At 35.6% G+C, this 25,935-nt stretch overlaps 1 protein-coding gene across 2 annotated transcripts in view; it reads left to right on the top strand.

Moving 5' to 3' along the window:
* The window catches only part of LOC125241206 (G-protein coupled receptor 52), a 62,889-nt gene that overhangs the window by 29,904 nt on the left and 7,050 nt on the right, over positions 1-25,935 (top strand). The window contains exons 2-3 of one of the 2 annotated variants that reach the window (XM_048149570.1): positions 1,089-1,283; positions 11,849-12,093. In XM_048149570.1, coding sequence (XP_048005527.1) covers positions 1,106-1,283; positions 11,849-12,093 — 423 coding nt within the window. In that variant the 5' untranslated portion in view covers positions 1,089-1,105. Of the gene's footprint in view, positions 1-1,088; positions 1,284-11,848; positions 12,106-25,935 lie in introns of both variants that reach the window. The other variant, XM_048149568.1, reaches the window with a different exon arrangement.

The raw sequence follows: 25,935 nt of genomic DNA, 5'->3' as shown, positions 1-25,935 counted from the left end.
AACATGTATAAAACATAATATCTTACAGTAGTACCTGCTTTGTTATCCATAAGCAGTTCACTTTGTTACCTTGTAAGCCAACATCAGGCTGGGACGGGATCTCAGTCATGTTGATTATTACATCCAGATATTTTGTTTCACATCATTTTGTCCCAAGGCATTCATATTTGTACCATCATCAAACACCGGTATGCCATGGAGTTGAAGTTATCATTTCTGTTCTGTAAATTAAGCTCAAAACCAGCACAGCCACTCTAAGACTAGAGTGGTATTATAATAAATACCAATGCATGTTGTGCATGCATTTATGTAATAATAATGTATAAGTTTCATACCAGAAACACACCAAACGATATACACCAACTTCAAAATGTATATTCCTGCACCATTCCTGTTAGTATTTATCTACTGGACTTCACACAATAAGGATCAAAGTCCATTATCATCTTACGTGTTAGGTTATTGGTGCGTAATTGTTTATTACAATTTCTTGACAGAAAACGTTCACGTATTTGAACAATTGGACATACCTGTATTCAGGGATGGTAATAGCCACATCCAAGCAGTGTAACACATTCGTAATCGAGTCTTATTGCCTCGACTCATGCTCGTAACTTACCGCAGTCGCCAGGCGACAATTTTGTTGTACTTACGTACTTTTTTTGCATTGTATGATTTATGAATATATCATACATTTGTTGAATAACTTATGAACAAAACATTGAAACACTTCGCGAGTCAAAACTTAATGCATTTTACCATTATTTTACCAAAGTGCGTACGCGCCCATTTCGCGCGCAAATGACGCTTCTTCAAACAGTTCGATTATTAACTAATTTGACCGAAATACTACGTAGGCATGAAATTCAGAGATCGCACTTCTGAATTATAAAACAGTAAAACGCACTGAGTCTTGAATTATTAATTTATTTCCACGTAAAATGTATGACAGCACTTAGACCGACGCTGCTACGATCCAGGGCGGTAGCCATCTTGCCTTCTCGTCCACCCACTGCCGAGCTGTCAGCTCGGGGACGTTCCGAACTACGCTAACATTATATTTATTGTATGTATATTTATGTTCGCAGGCGTGTTGCCGGCAGGTATGCCTGCGAGGATGATGAGCGCGCGGGCGGGCGCGGGCGCGGGCGGCGAGGTGAGCGTGGCGGACAGCCCGCTGGCCACGCTCGAGTCGCTGGCGCAGGCCGCCGTCATCGCCGTCATGGGCGTGGCCATCGTCATCTCCAACCTCCTCATCATTGCTGCCTTTCTGAATTTCAAAGGTACCTGCTTTTCTTTTAACTTATCAAAATCTAGAACTTTACTAATTCGCGAATCGATAACGTCATAACGTGCAAGTTAATTTTGATTAACATGGATTTCCGCAAAGTAACGCCAGATTACATCGATTCTTTTATATTTGGAAACAGAAGAGTCGTAGAATGTATTGGAATCCATACATTTGCATTGACATAGACACGTGGTTCCGTTTCGGTAAAAAGTGACGTTTTTAGGGTTCCGTAGTCAACTAGGAACCCTTATAGTTTCGCCATGTCTGTCTCAGTAACCGTTAGCATTAGAAAGCTGGATACCAATATGTATATCAATCACGCCAACAAAGTGAAAAAAATATAAACGAAAAAAAATGTTTTATTAGGGTACCCCCCCCCCCCCTACATGTAAATAATAATATAATAATAATAAATCATTTATTTAAGACCAACGTGGATCATAGTGTTAGTAACATAAATAATCTTAGTCTAGTGTTAGTTTATACAGAAACTTAATAGCTAGGTTATCTATTCCTGCGTGCGTGCAACAAGCAGCAGGCATTCAAATATAGGCAGTCAAACCTATTCGCTAACATATTCAGAATACTGTTGGAGCTAGCCCGGACTCTTCGCACAAGCGATGTCGCTCGCTTGCGCATGGTGGTGTAGAAGCAGTCTACCCGCGCCTCCGCGAACATCCCCGATGCACTGCAGAATCTGGGCAGCCCCATCAGTACTCTGAAAGCGTTGTTGTATTGAACACGCAGAGCACTGTACCGTTTATGAGTATAATCAGCCCACAGGTTGCTTGTGTAGAAGGTTGTACAATAAGCCCTGAACAGGGTGATCTTAACATCTTTTGTGCAATGAGCGAACCTGCGAGCTATCATATTGGCTCTGACGGACAACGCTCTGCGTTCGCGTTCAATATCAACGTCGTCCTTAAGATCAGAGGTTACCATGTGTCCCAGGTACTTAAATTGTTCTACGATTCGTAGCGGACAGGTATTCAGTCTGACGCATGGAAACTTGGGTGTAGGTTTACCTTTGACCCTAAAAATAACGCATTCGCTTTTGTTAACATTATACACCAACCCATGGCTAGAAGCGTATTTCTCACATATAGAAATGAGCCCAGCCAGTCCACACGCCGAGGCACTCAGCAACACCATATCGTCGGCGTAGCTCAGATTATTTACGCAAACTCCATCGATATGGCAACCGATACGGGTGTTACTGAGCTCCCCGATCAGCGCGTTGATGTATAAGTTGAACAACCTCGGAGATGTTAAACCGCCCTGACGAACACCACATTCCAGACCGTATGGCTGTGAAAATGAGTCCGACCATTTGACGACATTAACTTGGTTGTGGTACCAGAATTTAAATATTCCACATATGTCAGGTGGCAAGTTAATGTCATCTAGTTTCTTCCACAAGACATTATAATGCACCAGGTCGAATGCCTTGGAAAGGTCTAAGAAACATGCATAAACAGCTGTTCGCCGATCTGTGTAGTACCTGACGGTCTGTTTCAGTGCCAATATAGCGGATTCAGTTGAAAGGCCTGGTTTAAATCCAAACTGATTATCATGAATATTCAGACATGGGGGCGGACAGGGGCGGCAGGGACAGACTTTATCAGACATAAAGTGGGGGCTGATATTTTTTTTCATTCTAACCCCAACATGTGATATATTGTTGGATAGGTATTTAAAAATGAATAAGGGTTTACTACTTAAGATCGTTTTTAGAGTTCCGTAGTCAACTAGGAACCCTTATAGTTTCGCCATGTCTGTCTGTCTGTCCGTCCGTCCGTCCGTCCGCGGATAATCTCATATTTCTGATATTTTTTTTTATTCCAACCTCAACGTGTGATATATTGTTGGATAGGTATTGAAAAATGAATAAGGGTTTGCTAATATTGTTTTTTGATAATATTAATATTTTCGGAAATAATCGCTCCTAAAGGAAAAAAAAGTGCGTCCCCCCCCTCTAACTTTTGAACCATATGTTTAGAAAATATGAAAAAAATCATAAAAGTAGAACTTTATAAATACTTTCTAGGAAAATTGTTTTGAACTTGATAGGTTCAGTAGTTTTTGAGAAAAATACGGAAAACTACGGAACCCTACACTGAGCGTGGCCCGACACGCTCGTGGCCGGTTTTTGATAATATTAATATTTTCGGAAATAATCGCTCCCAGAGGAAAAAAAAGTGCACCCCCCCCTCTAACTTTTGAACCATATGTTTAAAAAATATGAAAAAAATCACAAAAGTAGAACTTTATAAAGACTTTTTAGGAAAATTGTTTTGAACTTGAGGTTCAGTAGTTTTTGACAAAAATACGGAAAACTACGGAACTCTACACTGACTATAAGCAGGTTTAAACCGGATAGATTTTCATTCCAATCCACGCCTTCGCCTACGGCGTAGCGCACGGCCGTAGCTCAGGCGTGAATGTATTAAGTTATTATTTGATCGAGCATGGGCGTGCTTGAGCGTGCTTTTTAAGGGTTCCGTATCAAAAAGGTACAAAGAGAACCCTTATGGTGCCACTCTGTCCGGCTGTCTGTCTGTCCGTTTGTCAGATTACTTAATATCTCGAGAACTTCTTATGCTATCGATATTAAATTTGGAATAGTTATGAACAGTGTTAACCTCTAGTATTGATTGAAGAAAAATGTAAAAAAAATACCATATCCTCCCCTTATCTCCGAAGTTTACCAACGAAAATTCATGATTTTTTTATCAAACATGGCTATTATAATAAGTATTATGGGGATATTTTTTAAGAAAATAAACCGCCGATTTTGGGGTTCTGGTGAAAGGTACTGGTGAATGTTGGATTAAGTAGAAATGTGTAGGTATTTTTTAAAACTGCTTTAAATGTTCTTTGATTATTTGATGGAAACACAAATGAATATACGTATACCGTTAGGGTTTGAGGATTTTCCTCAATTCCGCATAAATTCGATATCCGATTATAACAAAATCGAGCTTGATAAAATTTGACTTGAGAACTCAATAATATATGCTTAAGAAACATAACAAAGAGAACAAATCCCCTAACAAATAAATGTCACTGTTCTGAACGTAAATGCATGCCGTTCTTATAAAAATACCAAAGTCACTATAAGTGTGCCGTTCAGATTTGAGGAGTTCCGTTCTGATCATCATCAGCAGTTTCACTGCACCAAATGTCACTGTTCTGAACATAAATGCAAGCTGTTCTTATAAAAATACCAAAGTCATTATAAGCGTGCCGTTCAGATTTAAGGAGTTTCGTTCTGTTCTGATCATCATCAGCGGTTCCACTGCACCAAATGCCACTGTTCTGGACTTAAATACATGCTGTTTTACAAAAATACCAATTAGTCACTATTGTCCCAGATTTGTAAGAACCTCTTTTTGACACATGACAGCGTCTACAATACGTAATCTCGCGCAACCTAATGAAATTTTAAATAAAATCCTGAAACTTGATTTTTTTAAATATTATTAAAAAAATCAAGTACTTAAAAACAATATTTCGCTTACTTTAAACATAATCTAGCACATGCTAATTTTTTGCGGATCTTCGTTAGTGAGTATTTTACGATATTAATTTATCACGCAGGATTTACTTATTATGTCATTTATCATTCATTTTTATTTTTAAACTAGTGCTGTGGCAGTCTGTCATTTCGATTCAAATGACATTTCAGTAAATTGATAGAAATCGTATATTTGTTTAAGCGCCTCCTTGTACATAGGGCCTAATCGATTCAACCAATTCGAAATTAATCGTTAGATTTGGCAAACGATACGTGTTAGCCACATCGCAACATACTTCAAAACAAATGTGTCAAAAATGTGAACTTACAAATCCGGGACAATATAAGTGAGAATTGAGGAGTTCCGTTCTGATCATCATCAGCAGTTCCACTGCACCAAATGTCACTGTTTCGAACGTAAATGCATGCTGTTCTTATAAAAATACAAAAATCACTATAATTATGTATGCCTTTAAAATTTGGGATCCTGGAGAAATCAAGGGAACGATTTCTCCAGGATCCCATCATCAGAACTGGGTTCTGATAAAAATGGGACCAATACAAACATTCAATAAAAATAAAAAATAAAAACAAAATCGGTCCAGTAACGAAGGAGATATCGAGGAACAAACATTTAAAAAAAATGTGCGGGAGCTTATAAGTATGATTTTTATCACAGACTAGATTTATATACTTAACTCTATGATTTTTATGAGATAATTATTTATTTTGTAAACCGCTTTTAGCCATTTTTACTTTATTTGAAAGCGGGTATTTTCATTGTTATTCTACAGATATAACAGGTACCTACAATAAACACCCGCAGCGGTGGTTAAATTTAAAATGTAAATTTGAAAGGTATTTCATAAATAAAAAAAAATTTCAAGATACGTGTACGATTTTATTTTTCCTATAATCGTTATTATAATAGCTATATTTGTTAAAAAAAATCGTGAATTTTCTTAGGTAAACTTCGGAGAGAAGAGAGGGGGGGGCGGTATTTTTTACATTTTCCTTCTTTAAACATTTTTTTTCTACAACAATTAAATATATAAGAGGTTAACATGTTCACGACTATTCCAAATTTCATATCGATAGCATAAGCAGTTCTCGAGACATTAAGTAATGTGACAGACAGAGAGACGCACAGAGCGGCACCATAAGGGTTCCTTTTGTACCTTTATGGTACGAAACCCTAAAAACGTCGCCTCTGACCTCTGACACTGACTGACCGGTATCGGTATTAGAAACATTTGACGGAAAGAGTATTGTAGGCGTGGGTGTAGGAGATCAAATAGTAAGGAATATAATTATACCTTCATGCGTTACTTTTACTGATAAGGTAAGAATCAAAGATAATATTTACACTGACAAGTTGCACATTATACATAATTATGTATGTAAGTACTTATGTTGCCTAGTTAAATCGCGTATCTCATAATTATTGTACAAAACATTTTTTTTCCCCTCACTAGCTCGGAAACACGAGTTTTGTCCTTTAATAGCAGCGGGTAAAAACGCACTTTATCCACTAGTGGGTAAAGTAATTTGACCTTGAATAAAGTCAAATTAACTGCCTTAAAATTGATAAAAGTAGGTGAATCTAGTAATAAAGATGATTTACCACCTGTGGAACTACTGAAAGCAGTGATAAACGCATTTTTGCGCTGTAGTTTCCTCGCTATAGTGAGGGGAAAAGTTTTGTGTTACACTCGGGCGCAAATGTATTTTACTTCTCGTGTGTTAAAATACTCGCAAGTTCAGGATTCTATTCTCAAACCACTCGCTTCGCTCGTGGTTCAACTATAGAATCCTTTCACTTGCTCGTTTTTCAATTTCACACTCGGCGTTAAAATACAACTTTGCCCCCACGTATAACAAATAACTATTAATATCCACTGTCATGATGTATTTACCTACGATATTTAGCTAGGCAACCATCTATATAGTTTATCTTTCTATTAAAGAACATCGAAGATTTAACTAAGCTTTAACATTTAAGTCTAACGCAAAAACTTTTTGAGTTCTTAAAATGAATGTTATTCGGCTATTTCTAACTAAGATAATCCTATTCGCAAAATCATAAGGTTTCTCGTAAACGTTTCATCCACTTGTGTGAGGATTATCAACGTGTCATTCAGGTGCGACTTAGTGTCGCCCTCGTTAATAACGCGTCTCTGTAGGTTAGTTGGTTATGATAAAGTTACGCAAAAAAAATCAAGAAAAAGTATGTCTAGTATAATTACATATAATTAAAGAATATGAGATATGATGCAAAATTCTTTGTAGGGGTCGCCTCTAGGACATTACTTGAGGGACTACCGCTAATCATGCCATACCAATCTCGTCGCACTTGTAAATCCACACGTAAGCGTGATAGAGACCGGTACACGTCGATCATGGCGATAGTACTCTTTATTATACTAAGATCATGGTTTGCGGTAGGCCCACTCACTTGGTTGAGAGAATGTTACTTATGTGACTTATGTGACATATGTATATACCACGTAACAGCAGGGGCGGCTCACTCCGCGATTCTATCGCCGCGCTACAAGTACATGCTGGCGGCCGCGAGTTCGCGGCCTAATCAGGTTCGCATTTTCAATTATTACTTTACGTCGCGAGTTTTTTTAACGTTCATATGCGATGTCCCTGTGTGAATAGCTAATAATGCTTAGTTAAATAAACATCATGAATAAAATAGGACACTCTTACACAGATTAAGTCCCACGGAAAAGTTGAGTAAGGCTTGTGATGTTGGGACAAACAAAATTATATAAATCTATATATACTCGTATATACCTAGAAAGTACCTAAGACTTGAATATAATAGTATAACATTTTATCAGAGTATTAATTCGTTTTAATCCATAGGCAACCCTGTCGTCGGCCGTTTTCACATTATCCGATCCGATATCGGGTGTCGGACCGACATCCTACACCCGATAAACGCTTCTGATAGTGTCGGATGTCGGTCCGATAAAACGCATTTTTCCAAATCAATGAAGTATGATTTTGTATCAAAAAATATTTAAAAAAAGTTTTATATTTAAGTAATAATTATAAGCACTATTTTTCAAATATTTTATTGTAAAATTAAAATAACGAGCATAAAAATACTCAAGTGTGTGCAGGTAATAGTATTTTATGCAACTGGTGGTTAAAAGAGGTCAAAAACGGTGAGTGGCGTGGGTAACAATTTGAGGCGAAGCCGAAAATTGTTAATAAAGACGCCACGAGCATTTTTTGACTCAGTTAAACACCGTTGCATACAATACTTTTTCTACGACCAAGCACTTATTTTGAAAGAAAATTATAAATCAACAAATACCTACTTTCAGTCATCTTAGTTATCTAGTGGACCGCCTACCATTTTGAATATGCAGTTTGAGTGCAAACATGAAAATAAAACTGTCTATGGTATGGTTCTTTGAAGCCTGGCCACTAAGACGAATCGAGCCGAGTTGAATCGAGTTCTCATACATTTGAATGCGATTCGACGCGTCGCCAATGAACGCAGCAGAAAACGAAGGAGTCTCGACTCTGCGAATTGGTTTGTTAAGTTGGTAGCAATGTATTTACTGAACTGTAACAGCTATATCGTGCTACTTCTACTAAATGTTTTCAGGGTATAGACTAGATAGACTTGTCCTGACATCTTTTATGTAGGGTTTTTAAGTTCTATGCACGACCTTGTAACTCACGAATAACAGTACGGGAGTAGAAAATAGTATTTTATGCAACTGGTGGTTAAAAGAGGTCAAAAACGGTGAGTGGCGTGGGTAACAATTTGAGGCGAAGCCGAAAATTGTTAATAAAGACGCCACGAGCATTTTTTGACTCAGTTAAACACCGTTGCATACAATACTTTTTCTACGACCAAGCACTTATTTTGAAAGAAAATTATAAATCAACAAATACCTACTTTCAGTCATCTTAGTTATCTAGTGGACCGCCTACCATTTTGAATATGCAGTTTGAGTGCAAACATGAAAATAAAACTGTCTATGGTATGGTTCTTTGAAGCCTGGCCACTAAGACGAATCGAGCCGAGTTGAATCGAGTTCTCATACATTTGAATGCGATTCGACGCGTCGCCAATGAACGCAGCAGAAAACGAAGGAGTCTCGACTCTGCGAATTGGTTTGTTAAGTTGGTAGCAATGTATTTACTGAACTGTAACAGCTATATCGTGCTACTTCTACTAAATGTTTTCAGGGTATAGACTAGATAGACTTGTCCTGACATCTTTTATGTAGGGTTTTTAAGTTCTATGCACGACCTTGTAACTCACGAATAACAGTACGGGAGTAGAAAAAATAAATAATTTTACATTTAACTATATCTACTAAAACATGAAAAAATTAGTATCCGCAATTCGGACCGATTAATTAGTCTTTTTTTTTCAACAGAAATTCATCATAGCTAGGAACATACTACGCGGACGTCCGTCGTAAATCGACCGCGACCGCGACCGATCAGTGTGCACGGAACAAAACATCCAGCGAGCCAGATTTCGATCGGACGTCCATGCGCTCAAGGCCACGTCCACGTTCGTCGACCGATAGTTTGCACGGTTATGTGTATTTCCATTGTCCAGATTCCCGTCCGCGGTCGATTTACGACGGACGTCCGCGTAGTATGTTCCTAGCTTAACAGCTGTTTAATAGACGCCATTTTTGTCACGCACACTACTACAAACGTATACCTACATTATATAAACACTGGAGTGCTGAGCGGTCGACTCCCGGCCGATTTCAAAAGTCCCCGAGTGCTGAGCGGTCGACTCCCGGCCGATTTGAAATGTCCGCAAGTGCCATGGCGCCGGGAGTCGACCGAATGGTCATTGCGTATTTGGCGGGAAAATTAAACGTTTGCGCGCGCACCTAAGCTACAAAAACTTTAACAATAGATAGCGGAAAACACAATAATTAATTGTCGCATCAAAAATAATTACCTGTAATATAAATATTATTAGAAAATTGATGTTAAACAAATTGTGTTTTTATGTGTGTATTTCTATACAAAATTGTATACGGATTTAAATATAATGTGCCTGGGTAAGTACTAGACAGTTTACAATAGTTTAACCGTAAATTTGATTGTTTTCACTTATTGATTTGGCATTTTATTTCAAATAATCGAGTGATGAATAGGTTTGGCCCGAGGAATTGGGCGTTTATTTAGATATATCTAGTACTAATAACCTAAAAAAACACTTTAATCGTTAGGTTAACTATTTGATAACCAAAGTTTATAATCTTTTCCCCTCACTAGCTCGGAAACACGTGTTTTGTCCTTTAATACCAGCGGGTAAAAACGCATTTTATCCACTAGTGGGTAAAGTGATTTGACCTTGAATAAAGTCAAATTAACTGCTTTAAAATTGATAAAAGTAGGTGAATCTAGTAATAAAGATGATTTACCACCTGTGGAACTACTGGAAGCAGTGATAAACGCATTTTTTTCGTTGTAGTTTCCTCGCTGTAGCGAGGGGAAAATTTTTGTGTTACACTCGGGTGCAAATGTATTTTACTTCTCGTGTGTTAAAAACTCGCAAGTTCAGGATTCTATTTTCGAACCACTCGCTTCGCTCGTGGTTCAATTATAGAATCCTTTCACTTGCTCGTTTTTCAATTCCACACTCGGCGTTAAAATACAACTTTGCCCCCTTGTATAACAAATAACTATTATACTGAAAACTCGATAATTTTTCATCACCGAGACACAATATTCAAGGTCACGACCGTGGCCATTTTATTCAATTTTCGATGTGGATAAAATGTGCGTAATAATTTAGACGAATTTTGTCCCATTTGTATGTCGTTTTCTATTAAAAAATGTCACTACTAAGACATTGTTATTTAATGTAGCTTTGAAACCCCCAAAATTTTAATTAAACCACTTTAAGAACTTGGTATTATATGAAAGAATGTACGAAGGTCATCTTAATCTATCTACTTTAGCTTTCGCATGCCTTATTTTTCAACTCATTTATTTTTGAAAATCGGAACTTTTGTTACTTAAGCCTGTGATAATACATATATCTTAAGAGGCTCTACAAAACGAGTATATAATTTCAAACATATAATTGATAAATAATAACAAAACAAGATTTCAAAGTTACCTCAGTTTTTTTACGAGACGGATTTCATACCCAATTTTAATACGCTTTTAATATGTAAAATCTCAATGCAAAAGTGTAATTTTATTACCTTTTCTGATGTATATCCATGTATATGTTTGTAAAAAAAGTGTTTTTCTTAAGAGTAGTGCTTTTTTCTGTACTTTTTAGTCTGTTTTATACAAGAATCCGGATTATTTTTCCTTGGCTTAGGTTAAAATGAGGATTTGCTAATTACTTACATATCGACAGCAAATGTTTGTCAGTGTAATTAAAAGCCTATTTTATACACATTATAGCGTCAAACTTTTTATATACAACTTTCATACAAAAATAAGAAACAATCATTAAATTTGTATCTCCCGCCAATATCTCGCTGATCACCGTTCAGAGCAACTTCAGACCCTCTGGCACTTGAGCATTTTCGCGCAAAATGGCGCCGCCACCTGACAGCTATTTGACGTATCCGTGCTGCCACCCGAAGGGAGCACACATACAAATATTATCGGCCGACAGCTGGCGGGGGGTCCAGCATGCCAAAAATGTCGGAAGCGTCCTGCCGATATCGACAGTTCGATGGTGCTTCGGACAAAAACTGTTGTAGGAAAGTGCCATCTGCATTAAATCCGCAATTTTTGGCGTTTTATATCGTTTTTTAGTAATAATGATCTATCAAATACATAAATAAAGACCTGGAAGCGCATAAATCTTACATTTTACATCCTTCCTACATCCGATATCGGATCGGATAATGTGAAAACGGCCGTGCTGCGCACGTGCGGCTCATTTTTTTGTTACAATTTTGTAGGCATTTAAAAGGCGGCATATCGTGAACACCAAAACAGTGGGCCTTCTGTACTTCTACTATTATATGTTCTGTGGTAACAGTGTCATTATATGAATTCGTTTGTTCCAGGTCTCTCGAACGAGGTGATTAATTACTACCTCTTATCGTTGGCTGTGGCGGATTTATTGTGTGGGTTGTTCGTGGTGCCTTTATCCGTATACCCGGCCATCACTGGTCGCTGGATGTTCGGCGACCTCATGTGCCGCCTCGCGGGATACGTGGAAGTGACTCTGTGGTCCGTCTCAGTGTACACGTTTATGTGGATATCGGTGGACCGATACCTGGCCGTCAGGAAGCCTCTCCGATATGAGACGGTTAGTGCGACGGTAGTTATCTTTTTCAATACCTCTTTTGTGGACGTAGTAGTGATGTATTCACAACTAGAAACTCCTTTACAAATAAAAACGACACACACAGTCAATTATCTGTGACACATACATTTTTTCTTCAAACTCTTCATACAGATCTTGGGTATTTGCACTACATCCAAAATTTCCTAAATAGTACAATGCTCTGAAATAATTGTCTGCCTCTGTATTTTCAATGTATTATTAAATATTAAGCTAACCAAACTTTCCTAACATCCTCAAAATAGAGGTATACCATACCCTTTTTTTGATTCAGTGTAGTTTAACCTTGTAGCGTATTTATAAGCTTTCTGTCGCTATAAGCTTTCAAACAAAGATATTCTCAGATCAGAATTTAGCGTCCCTCTAGATATATGTGTGTCTTTTTTGTTTTAAAAGACCTATTATCCTTATAATCCAATATAGTGTTTCACTGGAATGCCTATGCCACGTGATGAGGTTTGCAGATACATTTTCTATTAACAGGATAATAGATCCGTGGTCCATTATAGCAAGTATTTTTCCTAAATATGCTTACAGTAATTTTTTGATTATTCGGACTGCTCTTTTCCAATTTTCATTAGCATGGTGTGGAGAAACTAAATGGCACCGAAAGCATCGTTCTTAACATCCAAAGGATTTTTGGATAGGGAACGACAAAGTATTATTTGATTTGATTCATCACTTATTTAGCTGTTTTCGCCCTTGCTGTATTTGGGCCTAAAGGAGTGTAGTCGTAGGTTGCACTTGATGTGTTGTGTAGTATATATGTTTAGTCTTATTTAAATCCATTGCAGAGTTAGTGCCCTTTTTGTGAATCAATGTATGGGACTTAAGTAAACTACTCCCTTCCTTACCAACGCATGCAGGTTTTAACTAAAAAGAATTTAATAAATTAAGTAAGTAAACATTTTTTATTGTACCACTTAAAACATAAACAAACATTACATACTCGTATATATAGAACAGAAAGAATAGATTAGAGGTAAAATGATCCCTAAGAAGGATAATTACTTGATTTAAGTACGAATTGACGAAAAGCGAAAAAAATCAACTGTTTTATTCTGTAGAGCACACATTCCACAAATGTAATCGGTTTGCATTCCCAAGTTACCAGCCGTACCTATTATCTGCCTGTGATCGGAACGTGTTAGTTGGGGAGTTTATTGAAAAACCTTAAATTTTTTGACCAAAGCATGAAACTTGGCACAGTTGTTCCTTATATCAAAATAAGCCGATTAAGATCGGGAGCCTTCGGGAGCCTCCCCCCTGGGGCCCGGGAGGGGGGGTCAAAGTACCGCTTCACCCGGCTTGGTTTGAAAAATTCTAACTTACCCCGTTTAGTTAATAGGTCATGTTTGGTATCGTTTTCGAGTAAATCAATAACGTATAATTCGTTTTCAGTCCTAAAATTATCATTTAATGGTAAATAAAATAAAAAAAATTAAAAAATTTGAAATTTTCATCCATGATTTACAAATTCAAGTCATCATAAATGACAAACTGTTTGCTTTTTCTATAAATAAAAAATATGACATGATAGCCTATTTAATATAGATTATAAAAAATATAACTTTTATCCACCTTTACTAACGTTAAGTTCCACAAAAAAATTACTTTAAGACGCGCGGCGTCGGTACGCCGCGAGCGTAATTTTAAAATGCCTTTATTTTAGAAACTCTATTAGACCCCGTTTAGCTATTAGATCATGTTTGATATCGTTTTCGAGTAAATCAATAACGTAGAATTCATTTTTGGTACTAAAATTATAATTTAATGGTAAGTAAAATTAAAAAAAATTAAAAAAATTGAAATTTTCATCCATGTTTTACAAATTCAAGTCATCATAAATGACAAACTGTTTGCTTTTTCTATAAATAAAAAATATGATAAGAAAGCCTATTTAATATAGATTATAAAAAATATAACTTTTATTCACCTTCACAAACGTTAAGTTCCACTAAAAAATTACTTTAAGACGCGCGGCGTCGGGACGCTGCGAGCGTAATTTTAAAATACCTCTATTTTAAAAACTCTATTAGACCCGGTTTAGCTATTAGGTCATGTTTGATATAGTTTTCGAGTAAATTAATAACAAAGAATTTGTTTTTGGTACTACAATTATAATTTAATTGTAAATAAATTAAAAAAAAAATCATCTATAATTTGCAAATTCAAGTCAACAAAAATGTCAACCGTTTGCTTTTTCTCTTACGATACCTCCTAAGTATACTGAGCTAACTGCAAATTCACAATTTTACAGGAGAGGCATTCAAAGGTATAATGTGTTGTAACTAAAGTATGCGTAAAGATATCTGTATCAAACTTATAAGTATTTTATATGAATATATCCTAGTCTTATCTGCATTCATAGAATATAGCTATAAATAATAGTTTTTGAGATAACTGTAGATACTCCAGTTTACGTGTAATCGACTTGCTGTCATTCTTGGTATACTGGATCAACTACCACTTGCTCCAATATACGTCGTGGCATAATAATAGAGGATAATCAATATATTTGTAAAATAAAATACTTTTTTTACATAAAATATATGACAAGGTACTTTGTTTGATATATATACTTGTATAGTAGGTAATATACTTGTATGTATAGTAGGTAAGTACTCGTTTTCCGTTGTGTTATATCTATAACGATTTATCTGTAATGTGAAACAGTAACTTGTGGGTATTATGTTATTTTTATTCTATTTATATATATGGGTGTGTATATACAGATATGTATATTGAATCTGTTTATATAATATGTTTTTTTTAATAAGTAAATGTTAAAACACGAAATTATATAGAATCAAAATCATTTTTTATTATGTAAGAAAATCAACACATTAATCACATACATCATTCGTATGGTTGCATTTATGTTTTATAACAAAAAATATACTTAATCAGATACTACCTACATATTGTTTTCTTAAGAACTGGATTTCTTATTTTAGTCAGTCAGCGGTAGGTAGCTACTCAAAAATACAACGCAATTTACTTTTGGACTGTATACATATAAATCAACAAAATAATATATCGTTACTTAGAAACTAAACAACAGTTTTGCCTACATTTAATAAAGATATTTTTTCTTATAAATAAGAATATAGGAACTGTTTTAATGGTTTAATTTAGGAATCTCAAAAGAGATCACGTTTTTTCTATAATATAGGTACCTTAGTATACTTGGGTACCTATAGGGTAGACCGAGGTTATTCGGATGAGCGGGCAAATCGGATCAAGGTCCGAAATCTCTTAGTATATTGCAAATTTTTTTAAAGTAATCGATCGAAGACAAAGAGGGATAGTGTGGCTCAACTGAAGTGCGATTAATTTGAAGAGATTATCAAAACACTAAGAGATTTTGGACCTTGATCCGATATACCCGGTGATCCGATTAGCCTCGGTCTACCCTATTGAAAGGATTGAAAACATAAATCTTTGTTAATTGTTTTAAACAATATATCTAACTTAAAGGTACTATAACTTAAAGCTACGTACCCTAAGAATTTAATCAGTCTTATTTGAGTATTATAAAACAATAATTATGGCACTCGATAGTAGGTAAATTACCAATCACTTTCGTTTTCCCACATGTTTGTTTTTAATCTATGTAGGTAATTAAACTGTTGTAAAAATCATGATATTGAGTTGGAATAATACCACGTTGACATAAATATTTAAGATCTTTTAATTTGTCTTTATCTATAGGTATTGGCTTAACATAAGCCAGTTTAATATTGTTCAAACCGGTAATTAGCTCGTTATGTCGACTTCTTGTGTTTGCACTCGAAAAACATTCAATTGATCGATATGTTTCCTCTTCAAATGTATATTTATATTTTATTGTGAAAGGCTCCTCAGGTGATACATGTACCTCACACATTTGACTCCACTTTACAGTTTCCCCGTCGGTACTATTTTTCCAATTATTAAAGAGCTCTAAACAAGCTTTGAAGTCAAATATTGTCTCTTGGGAAACTTCTTTGACTTCATAGGGATGATCGGTTTTTGCCATTCGCATTGCCATGTACCACTGCTCAGGTGTGTAGATATTAATGTGTTTTGTTTTCCTTTCAATAAGAGCATGCATGCTATCTCCCTCATTTTGGGTGTGTCCCACAGCTAGAAAACGATGTGTTATCGTTATACTATACTTCCAGCATGCGTACATATACATAAGAAAGACAATCCTGTTACGATTTTGGCCTCCACAATTATCAGACCAGAATCTGAATTCTGTTACATTTCCTTGAATTTTTGATTCAATCAAATATAATACATTGCTAGCAACTTCATTAGCCCCCTTTTTGGCTGTTTGGTCATGCCAACAAAAACAGTAGCCTTGAAGTGAGGCCAAATCAAACGCAGTGAAATTATGCACGTTAAGTTTTCTCTTATAGTAGAACACACTTATATTACCGTGGGGCGTTGGCAAGGTTTTTTGGAAGTCAAACACGATGGTGACAATTTTATTGTTACTTTGAGATATTTCTTTGTCTTTCTGTTTCAAATCTCTTACTCTATTTTTTTCTTTTAAATGCCAATCGTGTTCAGATTTTTCTTTTTCTGAAGGGTTCTTCAACTGCTCGTAAATGTGACAAGCATCACATTTATCTTTTTTAGGTAAATGAAATGCCAACTTTATATGTTTGTTAACTATATCACGATATTGTCGAACAGTCATAACTTTTGAGTCATATTTAGTAGGGTCAAACCATTCTGAAAATAAATTGAACATTTTTTGAAAACTTAAACCGCCGTCAAGATATTTTTTATCGGATCGTTTTCTGGTCAAGTGACTATCTACAGGAGCCAAGGCGTTTACGTGATCACAAACGCTTTGGGTAGCATCTGGAGTTATAGAAGTGGGGTGATTACTGTGCTTACCTCTGCAATCGGGTTCTATTGTACCATCCCCTTGCTGAAATTTGTTTAAAGCAGTGTTTAAGAAATTGTTACTGATATCTAGTGTATTTAAGAACATCACCTTGCATATAGGTATCGTGGAAAGTTCTTGAGAGTTTTCAACCTTTTTTGGAAAAAAATACTTGACTGTGCATGTCCTTTGGGAGTTAGATTTAGTTACCCTATTAACTTCTACTCGTTTTGCATATTTAGCTATAAAATCCCATTGTCGTGTGTGATCACCTATGTTCCAAAATTTATCAAAGATTTTCTGCCGATCTGATTCAGTAAAGTGATCGGTGCATTTTTTTATACATGTTGTTGAACAAGGTAATTTAATTTTTTTCCAGGTTTCAATTCCCCATTTCTACTTTGGTATTGCAAGCCACGATTTACATTGTACTTTCGTTGTTCATCGTTCCACATACTTTTAAATGTTTCCCGCAAGTTACCGGCATCTTTTTTTTTTTGAAATTTTCTTTTACGATTACCTGGTGTACTTCCCGGTGAGTCTATATCAGTTGGGGAAGGAGAAATATTGTGATTGTCCACCTCCATACAATCTCCGGCATTGGTAGGAGTAAACGTCATTAAAGGCGATGGCATTGGAGTCAACTCTTCCAAATCAGGTGACTGTTCTTGCTGTACCATCTCTAGTCGCGAAGATTCCGTAATCTGTTCTGCGGTTGATTCACTTACCTGTAAGTCGATTGTTTCAGAAGATGGTAGCAAAATATTGTTAAAAATATCTAAAGAATTTATTTCAGGCGAGGGCATTGGGGTTAAAAAATTTATTACTGGCGACTTTTCTTTTTGAACATATCGTTTTTCCGACTCAAGTCTTGGCTCGATCGATTTTTGTTCATGTACATCTGCAACTACCAATAATTTTTCATATTCCACTACATTAGGTGAGGAACAGCTGCGCTCCACTGAAAAATCATCGAAAAGTACACTTTCAGAAAACTCCACTGGCACTAGAGGTTCCAACTCAATTCCAAGTCTTGGCGAGTTTTGCGATATACAGCTTTGATCTGATGCTATATCTTTGAAAAGTGTACTTTCAGAAAATACTCCCTGTTCTAGATGATCTAAGTCCATTTTTTCTAATAATGAAATTTCGCCTCGAAAACCGTCAGTTTCTAGAGGCAGTGGTGACACTAAAACAAAACAACACTGTTAGTTCTTAGAAACCTATAGTAAACATTATTATAAAACAAGCCATTGACAAAGTTAAATGCATAAAAAATTATCTAATTTAATTACTTACAACTCGATTCACGGTTTTGAGTTTCATTTAAAACCAATGCGACTAAATTTCTTCCTCTCGTCCTCTTCATTTTGCACTGATACTATTTATTCACATGCAAACTAATGGTGTTATGGTATAAATAAGCTTAATTTATCAAATATTTAGCAACGAAAACCTATGCAGCGGTAATCATCGGGCAGACATACTGTTGCAACGTGCACTCGTATCGACAAGAAGCATGCATACTGAGCTAACTACCAGTTACACCACTCCTGCGCCGCACTTGCGCGATACTTGTACCGCGTACAATGGACCAAGTGACTTAGCTCAGTATACAATGTTCTCACTTAAAAAATGGTGTTAGTTACAATCATATACGCTGTTTTATTTTCAAAACTAACAGGAATTTCAGCTCAAAATTTTTATGGAAGATAGATTTAAGTATTTTAAACGAAAATATGAAAAAAACCGATTTTCGTAAAAATGTTGGTTGGCTCAGTATACTTAGGAGGTATCGTTATGTCACCAAACACCCAGACAAGTTTGGTGGAAACTTCCTTCACGAACTGCTTGGTGTCTGATGACCATGGTCCAAATGTTTCAAATGCAATTGCCGCAAATATGTAGTTGTTTTTTAAAAATGCATATTTGCGCGTTTAAACTGGGCGTTTTGCAGCAGCAGTCTCTGGTTTCTGGGCCGAGCGTTAGACGTTGGATGGAGCCAAGGTATCCACACAGGTCACGCCCCATGCCAAGGGTCGTCCCAGAAACCAAGGCAAAAGCAAGCAACCATCAGGCCGCTTTCCGTCTGCTGCTGACAAGCCGACAGGTTCGAGGGTTGTCGGCATGTTCGCTGTGCCGAGAGCCTTGCGGATTAAATCGTTAAGTGCAGTGTGTCACAAAATTCGGCCAGCAATAGACTGGCAGTGGAGTCCGTGGTGTCCTAATGCGTCGGCAGCAAGGGTGTGGTTGGCATGTCTTTAGCCCCAGTCTTAGACAAATGGCAGTATATGATGAAGTAAGGCAGCCTCGGAAGGAGGTATGTTCTCCAAGTGTCGATCTTTTCTAGTAAATAGGTTCTTCCGGCACTCATTCACTGTTGCGTAAGGACCCTTGATCTGAAATAATATGTGCATTGTCATTTTATTTAAACAGATTCTGCAACTATCAAATTACAACATTTTGGTGGATCACCTTCACTATTACACACTTACCTATCATACAAAATAATTACAAACTTTAGTAGAAGCTGATTAGCCTATCTATGATATTGCTCCATCTCGTAATAGTTTGAAGCCTTGGGTGGCCATGTTTCTCCCTTGTTGATCGTTTCAAGCTGCGTTTATCGTACCTATCCCATACTATGTCTAATCTAGAAACGTTTTCTTTTGGCTTTGAAGCTTAGCCAGGCCACTCAAGATATCAAACTATTACAAGATGGAGCAATATCAGAGGCAAATCAGATTCTACTAAAGTTTGTAATAATTTTCTATGATACGTACGTAAGTGGGTAATAGTGAAGGTTACGTGATCCACCAAAAAGTTGTAATTTGATAGTTGTAGACTCTAAAATGATAATGCACATATTGTTTCAGACCAAGTCGTTGCGCAACGGTGAATGAGTGGTCGAAGTACCTACCTCTTTAGGTACCAAAAAAGATCGACAATTGGAGAACATACCTCCTTCGGAGGCTGCCTTGGATCAGCATATACTGCGCACAGTGTACCAGGGGCCCATTTCTCGAAGCTACAAGTTACAATTTTCAACTGGTTGTCAATGTCTAATATGACAAGTTGGAAAGAGACTTCCGCTTGTAACTTGTAACTTTCAGTTTTGAGAAATGGGACTCAGGGCGTTCTTGTTTGGAGTCAGGTGTTGGCGTTGGTGCCACACCAAAATTTGCCAAGTCCGTCTTCTTGGGGATGGAAGGAAGAAGGAGACGAATGGGTACCACACTGGTCAGACAACACTGAAGTGGCCAGTATATGCTTAGAAGTTACAAGATGTAAATGTAAATCAGGTTGCAAAAACCGATGCAACTGCATAAAGAGGGTAGAGCCTTTTTTATGCAGTTCCATATGTACCCAGCTATGTTTTTGTGAAGGGAATGTATAGTATGAGTATGAGTATGAGTAATCTGTCAATTAGGACACCACAGACTAAACTATAAGTGCTAACTTTTCAGTGTTGGATACTCTATGGCAGTTCCGACTCAATTATAATAAGCTCATTATAATTGACTTTAGTTAACTATAATAATTTCAAAAATAGAACTTCATACAATTTCTATACTAATTTGCGATACCTGGCAAATTTTCCTGCATCTGAAACATATTTTTTTTATCTGTCGCGTTATCGGCCAATCAGAGACGGTTATTACAAACAATTGGTTGCTAGGTAATTCGATGTTGATACAACGGTGAACGACTCTATTGACATTAATTTTAACTTGCATGAATGGTGATATTTCCGGCCATTGATGATGAAGATGATGACTCGTAGAAAAAGTATTGTATACAATAGTGATATAATTAAGTTTTTCTCTCTCGTACCGTACTACACATGGTACTCGACTGAAAAGTTTTGTATTATATCACGATTGTATAAAATACTATTATATAAATTTCTTTCAGGATTCACTACAATGAATAATTAACAGGTACAGTCGGTCTTTAGATCGTGTGGTCCGACCCGAGTGTTGCCGTTGTCGACACGTCAATAATAATGAATCTTTTTCTATTTATGCATTAACACACCTCTGACACTGGCGATCAAATATATGAAAGAGGCGCGTTCCCCGCAGACAGTCTAAGCTCGCGTAGGTGAACGCGTACTATCCTTTGTGAATAGGCTTTAATATCATATTTTTATATTTATAGAAAAAGCAAACCGTTTGACATTTATCGTGACTTGAATTTGCAACTCACAGAAAATGATTTATTTTTTATTTTTATTTCATTTAACATTAAATGGTCATTTTAGTACCAAAACTAAATTCTACGTTATTAATTTACTCGAAAATGATACTAAATATGACCTAATAGCTAAACGGGTTCTAATAGAATTTTTTAAAATAAAGGTATTATAAAATTACGCTCGCGGCGTCCCGACGCCGCGCGGCTTAAAGTTTTTTTTTTATGAAACTTAACGTTAGTAAAGATGGGTAAAAGTTATATTATTCATAATCTATATTAAATAGGCTTTCATATCATATTTTTTATTTGTAGAAAAAGCAAACAGTTTGACATTTATGATGACTTGAATTTGTAAATCGTAGATGAAAATTTCAAACTTTTAATTTTTTTTTATTTTATTTACCATTAAATCATAATTTTAGTACCAAAAATGAATTCTACGTTATTGATTTACTCGAAAACGATACCAAACATGACCTATGAACTAAACGGGCTATGTTAGAATTTTTCAAACCAAGCCGGGTGAAGCGGTACTTTGACCCCCTCCCGGGCCCCAGGGGAGGCTCCCGAAGGCTCCCGATCTTAATCGGCTTATTTTGATATAAGGAACAACTGTGCCAAGTTTCATGCTTTGGTCAAGAAAAAGAAGGTTTGGCCTCTTTTTGTCGATAAACGTCCCCACTAGTTGGGGAGTTTATTGAAAAACCTTAAATTTTTTGACCAAAGCATGAAACTTGGCACAGTTGTTCCTTATATCAAAATAAGCCGATTAAGATCGGGAGCCTTCGGGAGCCTCCCCCCTGGGGCCCGGGAGGGGGGGTCAAAGTACCGCTTCACCCGGCTTGGTTTGAAAAATTCTAACTTACCCCGTTTAGTTAATAGGTCATGTTTGGTATCGTTTTCGAGTAAATCAATAACGTATAATTCGTTTTCAGTCCTAAAATTATCATTTAATGGTAAATAAAATAAAAAAAATTAAAAAATTTGAAATTTTCATCCATGATTTACAAATTCAAGTCATCATAAATGACAAACTGTTTGCTTTTTCTATAAATAAAAAATATGACATGATAGCCTATTTAATATAGATTATAAAAAATATAACTTTTATCCACCTTTACTAACGTTAAGTTCCACAAAAAATTACTTTAAGACGCGCGGCGTCGGTACGCCGCGAGCGTAATTTTAAAATGCCTTTATTTTAGAAACTCTATTAGACCCCGTTTAGCTATTAGATCATGTTTGATATCGTTTTCGAGTAAATCAATAACGTAGAATTCATTTTTGGTACTAAAATTATAATTTAATGGTAAGTAAAATTAAAAAAAATTAAAAAAATTGAAATTTTCATCCATGTTTTACAAATTCAAGTCATCATAAATGACAAACTGTTTGCTTTTTCTATAAATAAAAAATATGATAAGAAAGCCTATTTAATATAGATTATAAAAAATATAACTTTTATTCACCTTCACAAACGTTAAGTTCCACTAAAAAATTACTTTAAGACGCGCGGCGTCGGGACGCTGCGAGCGTAATTTTAAAATACCTCTATTTTAAAAACTCTATTAGACCCGGTTTAGCTATTAGGTCATGTTTGATATAGTTTTCGAGTAAATTAATAACAAAGAATTTGTTTTTGGTACTACAATTATAATTTAATTGTAAATAAATTAAAAAAAAAATCATCTATAATTTGCAAATTCAAGTCAACAAAAATGTCAACCGTTTGCTTTTTCTCTTACGATACCTCCTAAGTATACTGAGCTAACTGCAAATTCACAATTTTACAGGAGAGGCATTCAAAGGTATAATGTGTTGTAACTAAAGTATGCGTAAAGATATCTGTATCAAACTTATAAGTATTTTATATGAATATATCCTAGTCTTATCTGCATTCATAGAATATAGCTATAAATAATAGTTTTTGAGATAACTGTAGATACTCCAGTTTACGTGTAATCGACTTGCTGTCATTCTTGGTATACTGGATCAACTACCACTTGCTCCAATATACGTCGTGGCATAATAATAGAGGATAATCAATATATTTGTAAAATAAAATACTTTTTTTACATAAAATATATGACAAGGTACTTTGTTTGATATATATACTTGTATAGTAGGTAATATACTTGTATGTATAGTAGGTAAGTACTCGTTTTCCGTTGTGTTATATCTATAACGATTTATCTGTAATGTGAAACAGTAACTTGTGGGTATTATGTTATTTTTATTCTATTTATATATATGGGTGTGTATATACAGATATGTATATTGAATCTGTTTATATAATATGTTTTTTTTAATAAGTAAATGTTAAAACACGAAATTATATAGAATCAAAATCATTTTTTATTATGTAAGAAAATCAACACATTAATCACATACATCATTCGTATGGTTGCATTTATGTTTTATAACAAAAAATATACTTAATCAGATACTACCTACATATTGTTTTCTTAAGAACTGGATTTCTTATTTTAGTCAGTCAGCGGTAGGTAGCTACTCAAAAATACAACGCAATTTACTTTTGGACTGTATACATATAAATCAACAAAATAATATATCGTTACTTAGAAACTAAACAACAGTTTTGCCTACATTTAATAAAGATATTTTTTCTTATAAATAAGAATATAGGAACTGTTTTAATGGTTTAATTTAGGAATCTCAAAAGAGATCACGTTTTTTCTATAATATAGGTACCTTAGTATACTTGGGTACCTATAGGGTAGACCGAGGTTATTCGGATGAGCGGGCAAATCGGATCAAGGTCCGAAATCTCTTAGTATATTGCAAATTTTTTTAAAGTAATCGATCGAAGACAAAGAGGGATAGTGTGGCTCAACTGAAGTGCGATTAATTTGAAGAGATTATCAAAACACTAAGAGATTTTGGACCTTGATCCGATATACCCGGTGATCCGATTAGCCTCGGTCTACCCTATTGAAAGGATTGAAAACATAAATCTTTGTTAATTGTTTTAAACAATATATCTAACTTAAAGGTACTATAACTTAAAGCTACGTACCCTAAGAATTTAATCAGTCTTATTTGAGTATTATAAAACAATAATTATGGCACTCGATAGTAGGTAAATTACCAATCACTTTCGTTTTCCCACATGTTTGTTTTTAATCTATGTAGGTAATTAAACTGTTGTAAAAATCATGATATTGAGTTGGAATAATACCACGTTGACATAAATATTTAAGATCTTTTAATTTGTCTTTATCTATAGGTATTGGCTTAACATAAGCCAGTTTAATATTGTTCAAACCGGTAATTAGCTCGTTATGTCGACTTCTTGTGTTTGCACTCGAAAAACATTCAATTGATCGATATGTTTCCTCTTCAAATGTATATTTATATTTTATTGTGAAAGGCTCCTCAGGTGATACATGTACCTCACACATTTGACTCCACTTTACAGTTTCCCCGTCGGTACTATTTTTCCAATTATTAAAGAGCTCTAAACAAGCTTTGAAGTCAAATATTGTCTCTTGGGAAACTTCTTTGACTTCATAGGGATGATCGGTTTTTGCCATTCGCATTGCCATGTACCACTGCTCAGGTGTGTAGATATTAATGTGTTTTGTTTTCCTTTCAATAAGAGCATGCATGCTATCTCCTCATTTTGGGTGTGTCCCACAGCTAGAAAACGATGTGTTATCGTTATACTATACTTCCAGCATGCGTACATATACATAAGAAAGACAATCCTGTTACGATTTTGGCCTCCACAATTATCAGACCAGAATCTGAATTCTGTTACATTTCCTTGAATTTTTGATTCAATCAAATATAATACATTGCTAGCAACTTCATTAGCCCCCTTTTTGGCTGTTTGGTCATGCCAACAAAAACAGTAGCCTTGAAGTGAGGCCAAATCAAACGCAGTGAAATTATGCACGTTAAGTTTTCTCTTATAGTAGAACACACTTATATTACCGTGGGGCGTTGGCAAGGTTTTTTGGAAGTCAAACACGATGGTGACAATTTTATTGTTACTTTGAGATATTTCTTTGTCTTTCTGTTTCAAATCTCTTACTCTATTTTTTTCTTTTAAATGCCAATCGTGTTCAGATTTTTCTTTTTCTGAAGGGTTCTTCAACTGCTCGTAAATGTGACAAGCATCACATTTATCTTTTTTAGGTAAATGAAATGCCAACTTTATATGTTTGTTAACTATATCACGATATTGTCGAACAGTCATAACTTTTGAGTCATATTTAGTAGGGTCAAACCATTCTGAAAATAAATTGAACATTTTTTGAAAACTTAAACCGCCGTCAAGATATTTTTTATCGGATCGTTTTCTGGTCAAGTGACTATCTACAGGAGCCAAGGCGTTTACGTGATCACAAACGCTTTGGGTAGCATCTGGAGTTATAGAAGTGGGGTGATTACTGTGCTTACCTCTGCAATCGGGTTCTATTGTACCATCCCCTTGCTGAAATTTGTTTAAAGCAGTGTTTAAGAAATTGTTACTGATATCTAGTGTATTTAAGAACATCACCTTGCATATAGGTATCGTGGAAAGTTCTTGAGAGTTTTCAACCTTTTTTGGAAAAAAATACTTGACTGTGCATGTCCTTTGGGAGTTAGATTTAGTTACCCTATTAACTTCTACTCGTTTTGCATATTTAGCTATAAAATCCCATTGTCGTGTGTGATCACCTATGTTCCAAAATTTATCAAAGATTTTCTGCCGATCTGAT

The sequence above is a fragment of the Leguminivora glycinivorella genome, chromosome Z (assembly GCF_023078275.1).
Source record: "Leguminivora glycinivorella isolate SPB_JAAS2020 chromosome Z, LegGlyc_1.1, whole genome shotgun sequence".
Taxonomy (NCBI): Eukaryota; Metazoa; Arthropoda; class Insecta; order Lepidoptera; family Tortricidae; genus Leguminivora; species Leguminivora glycinivorella.
The sequence above is the reverse complement of the archived record's forward strand: the minus strand, read 5'-3'. Positions and strand labels throughout refer to the sequence as shown.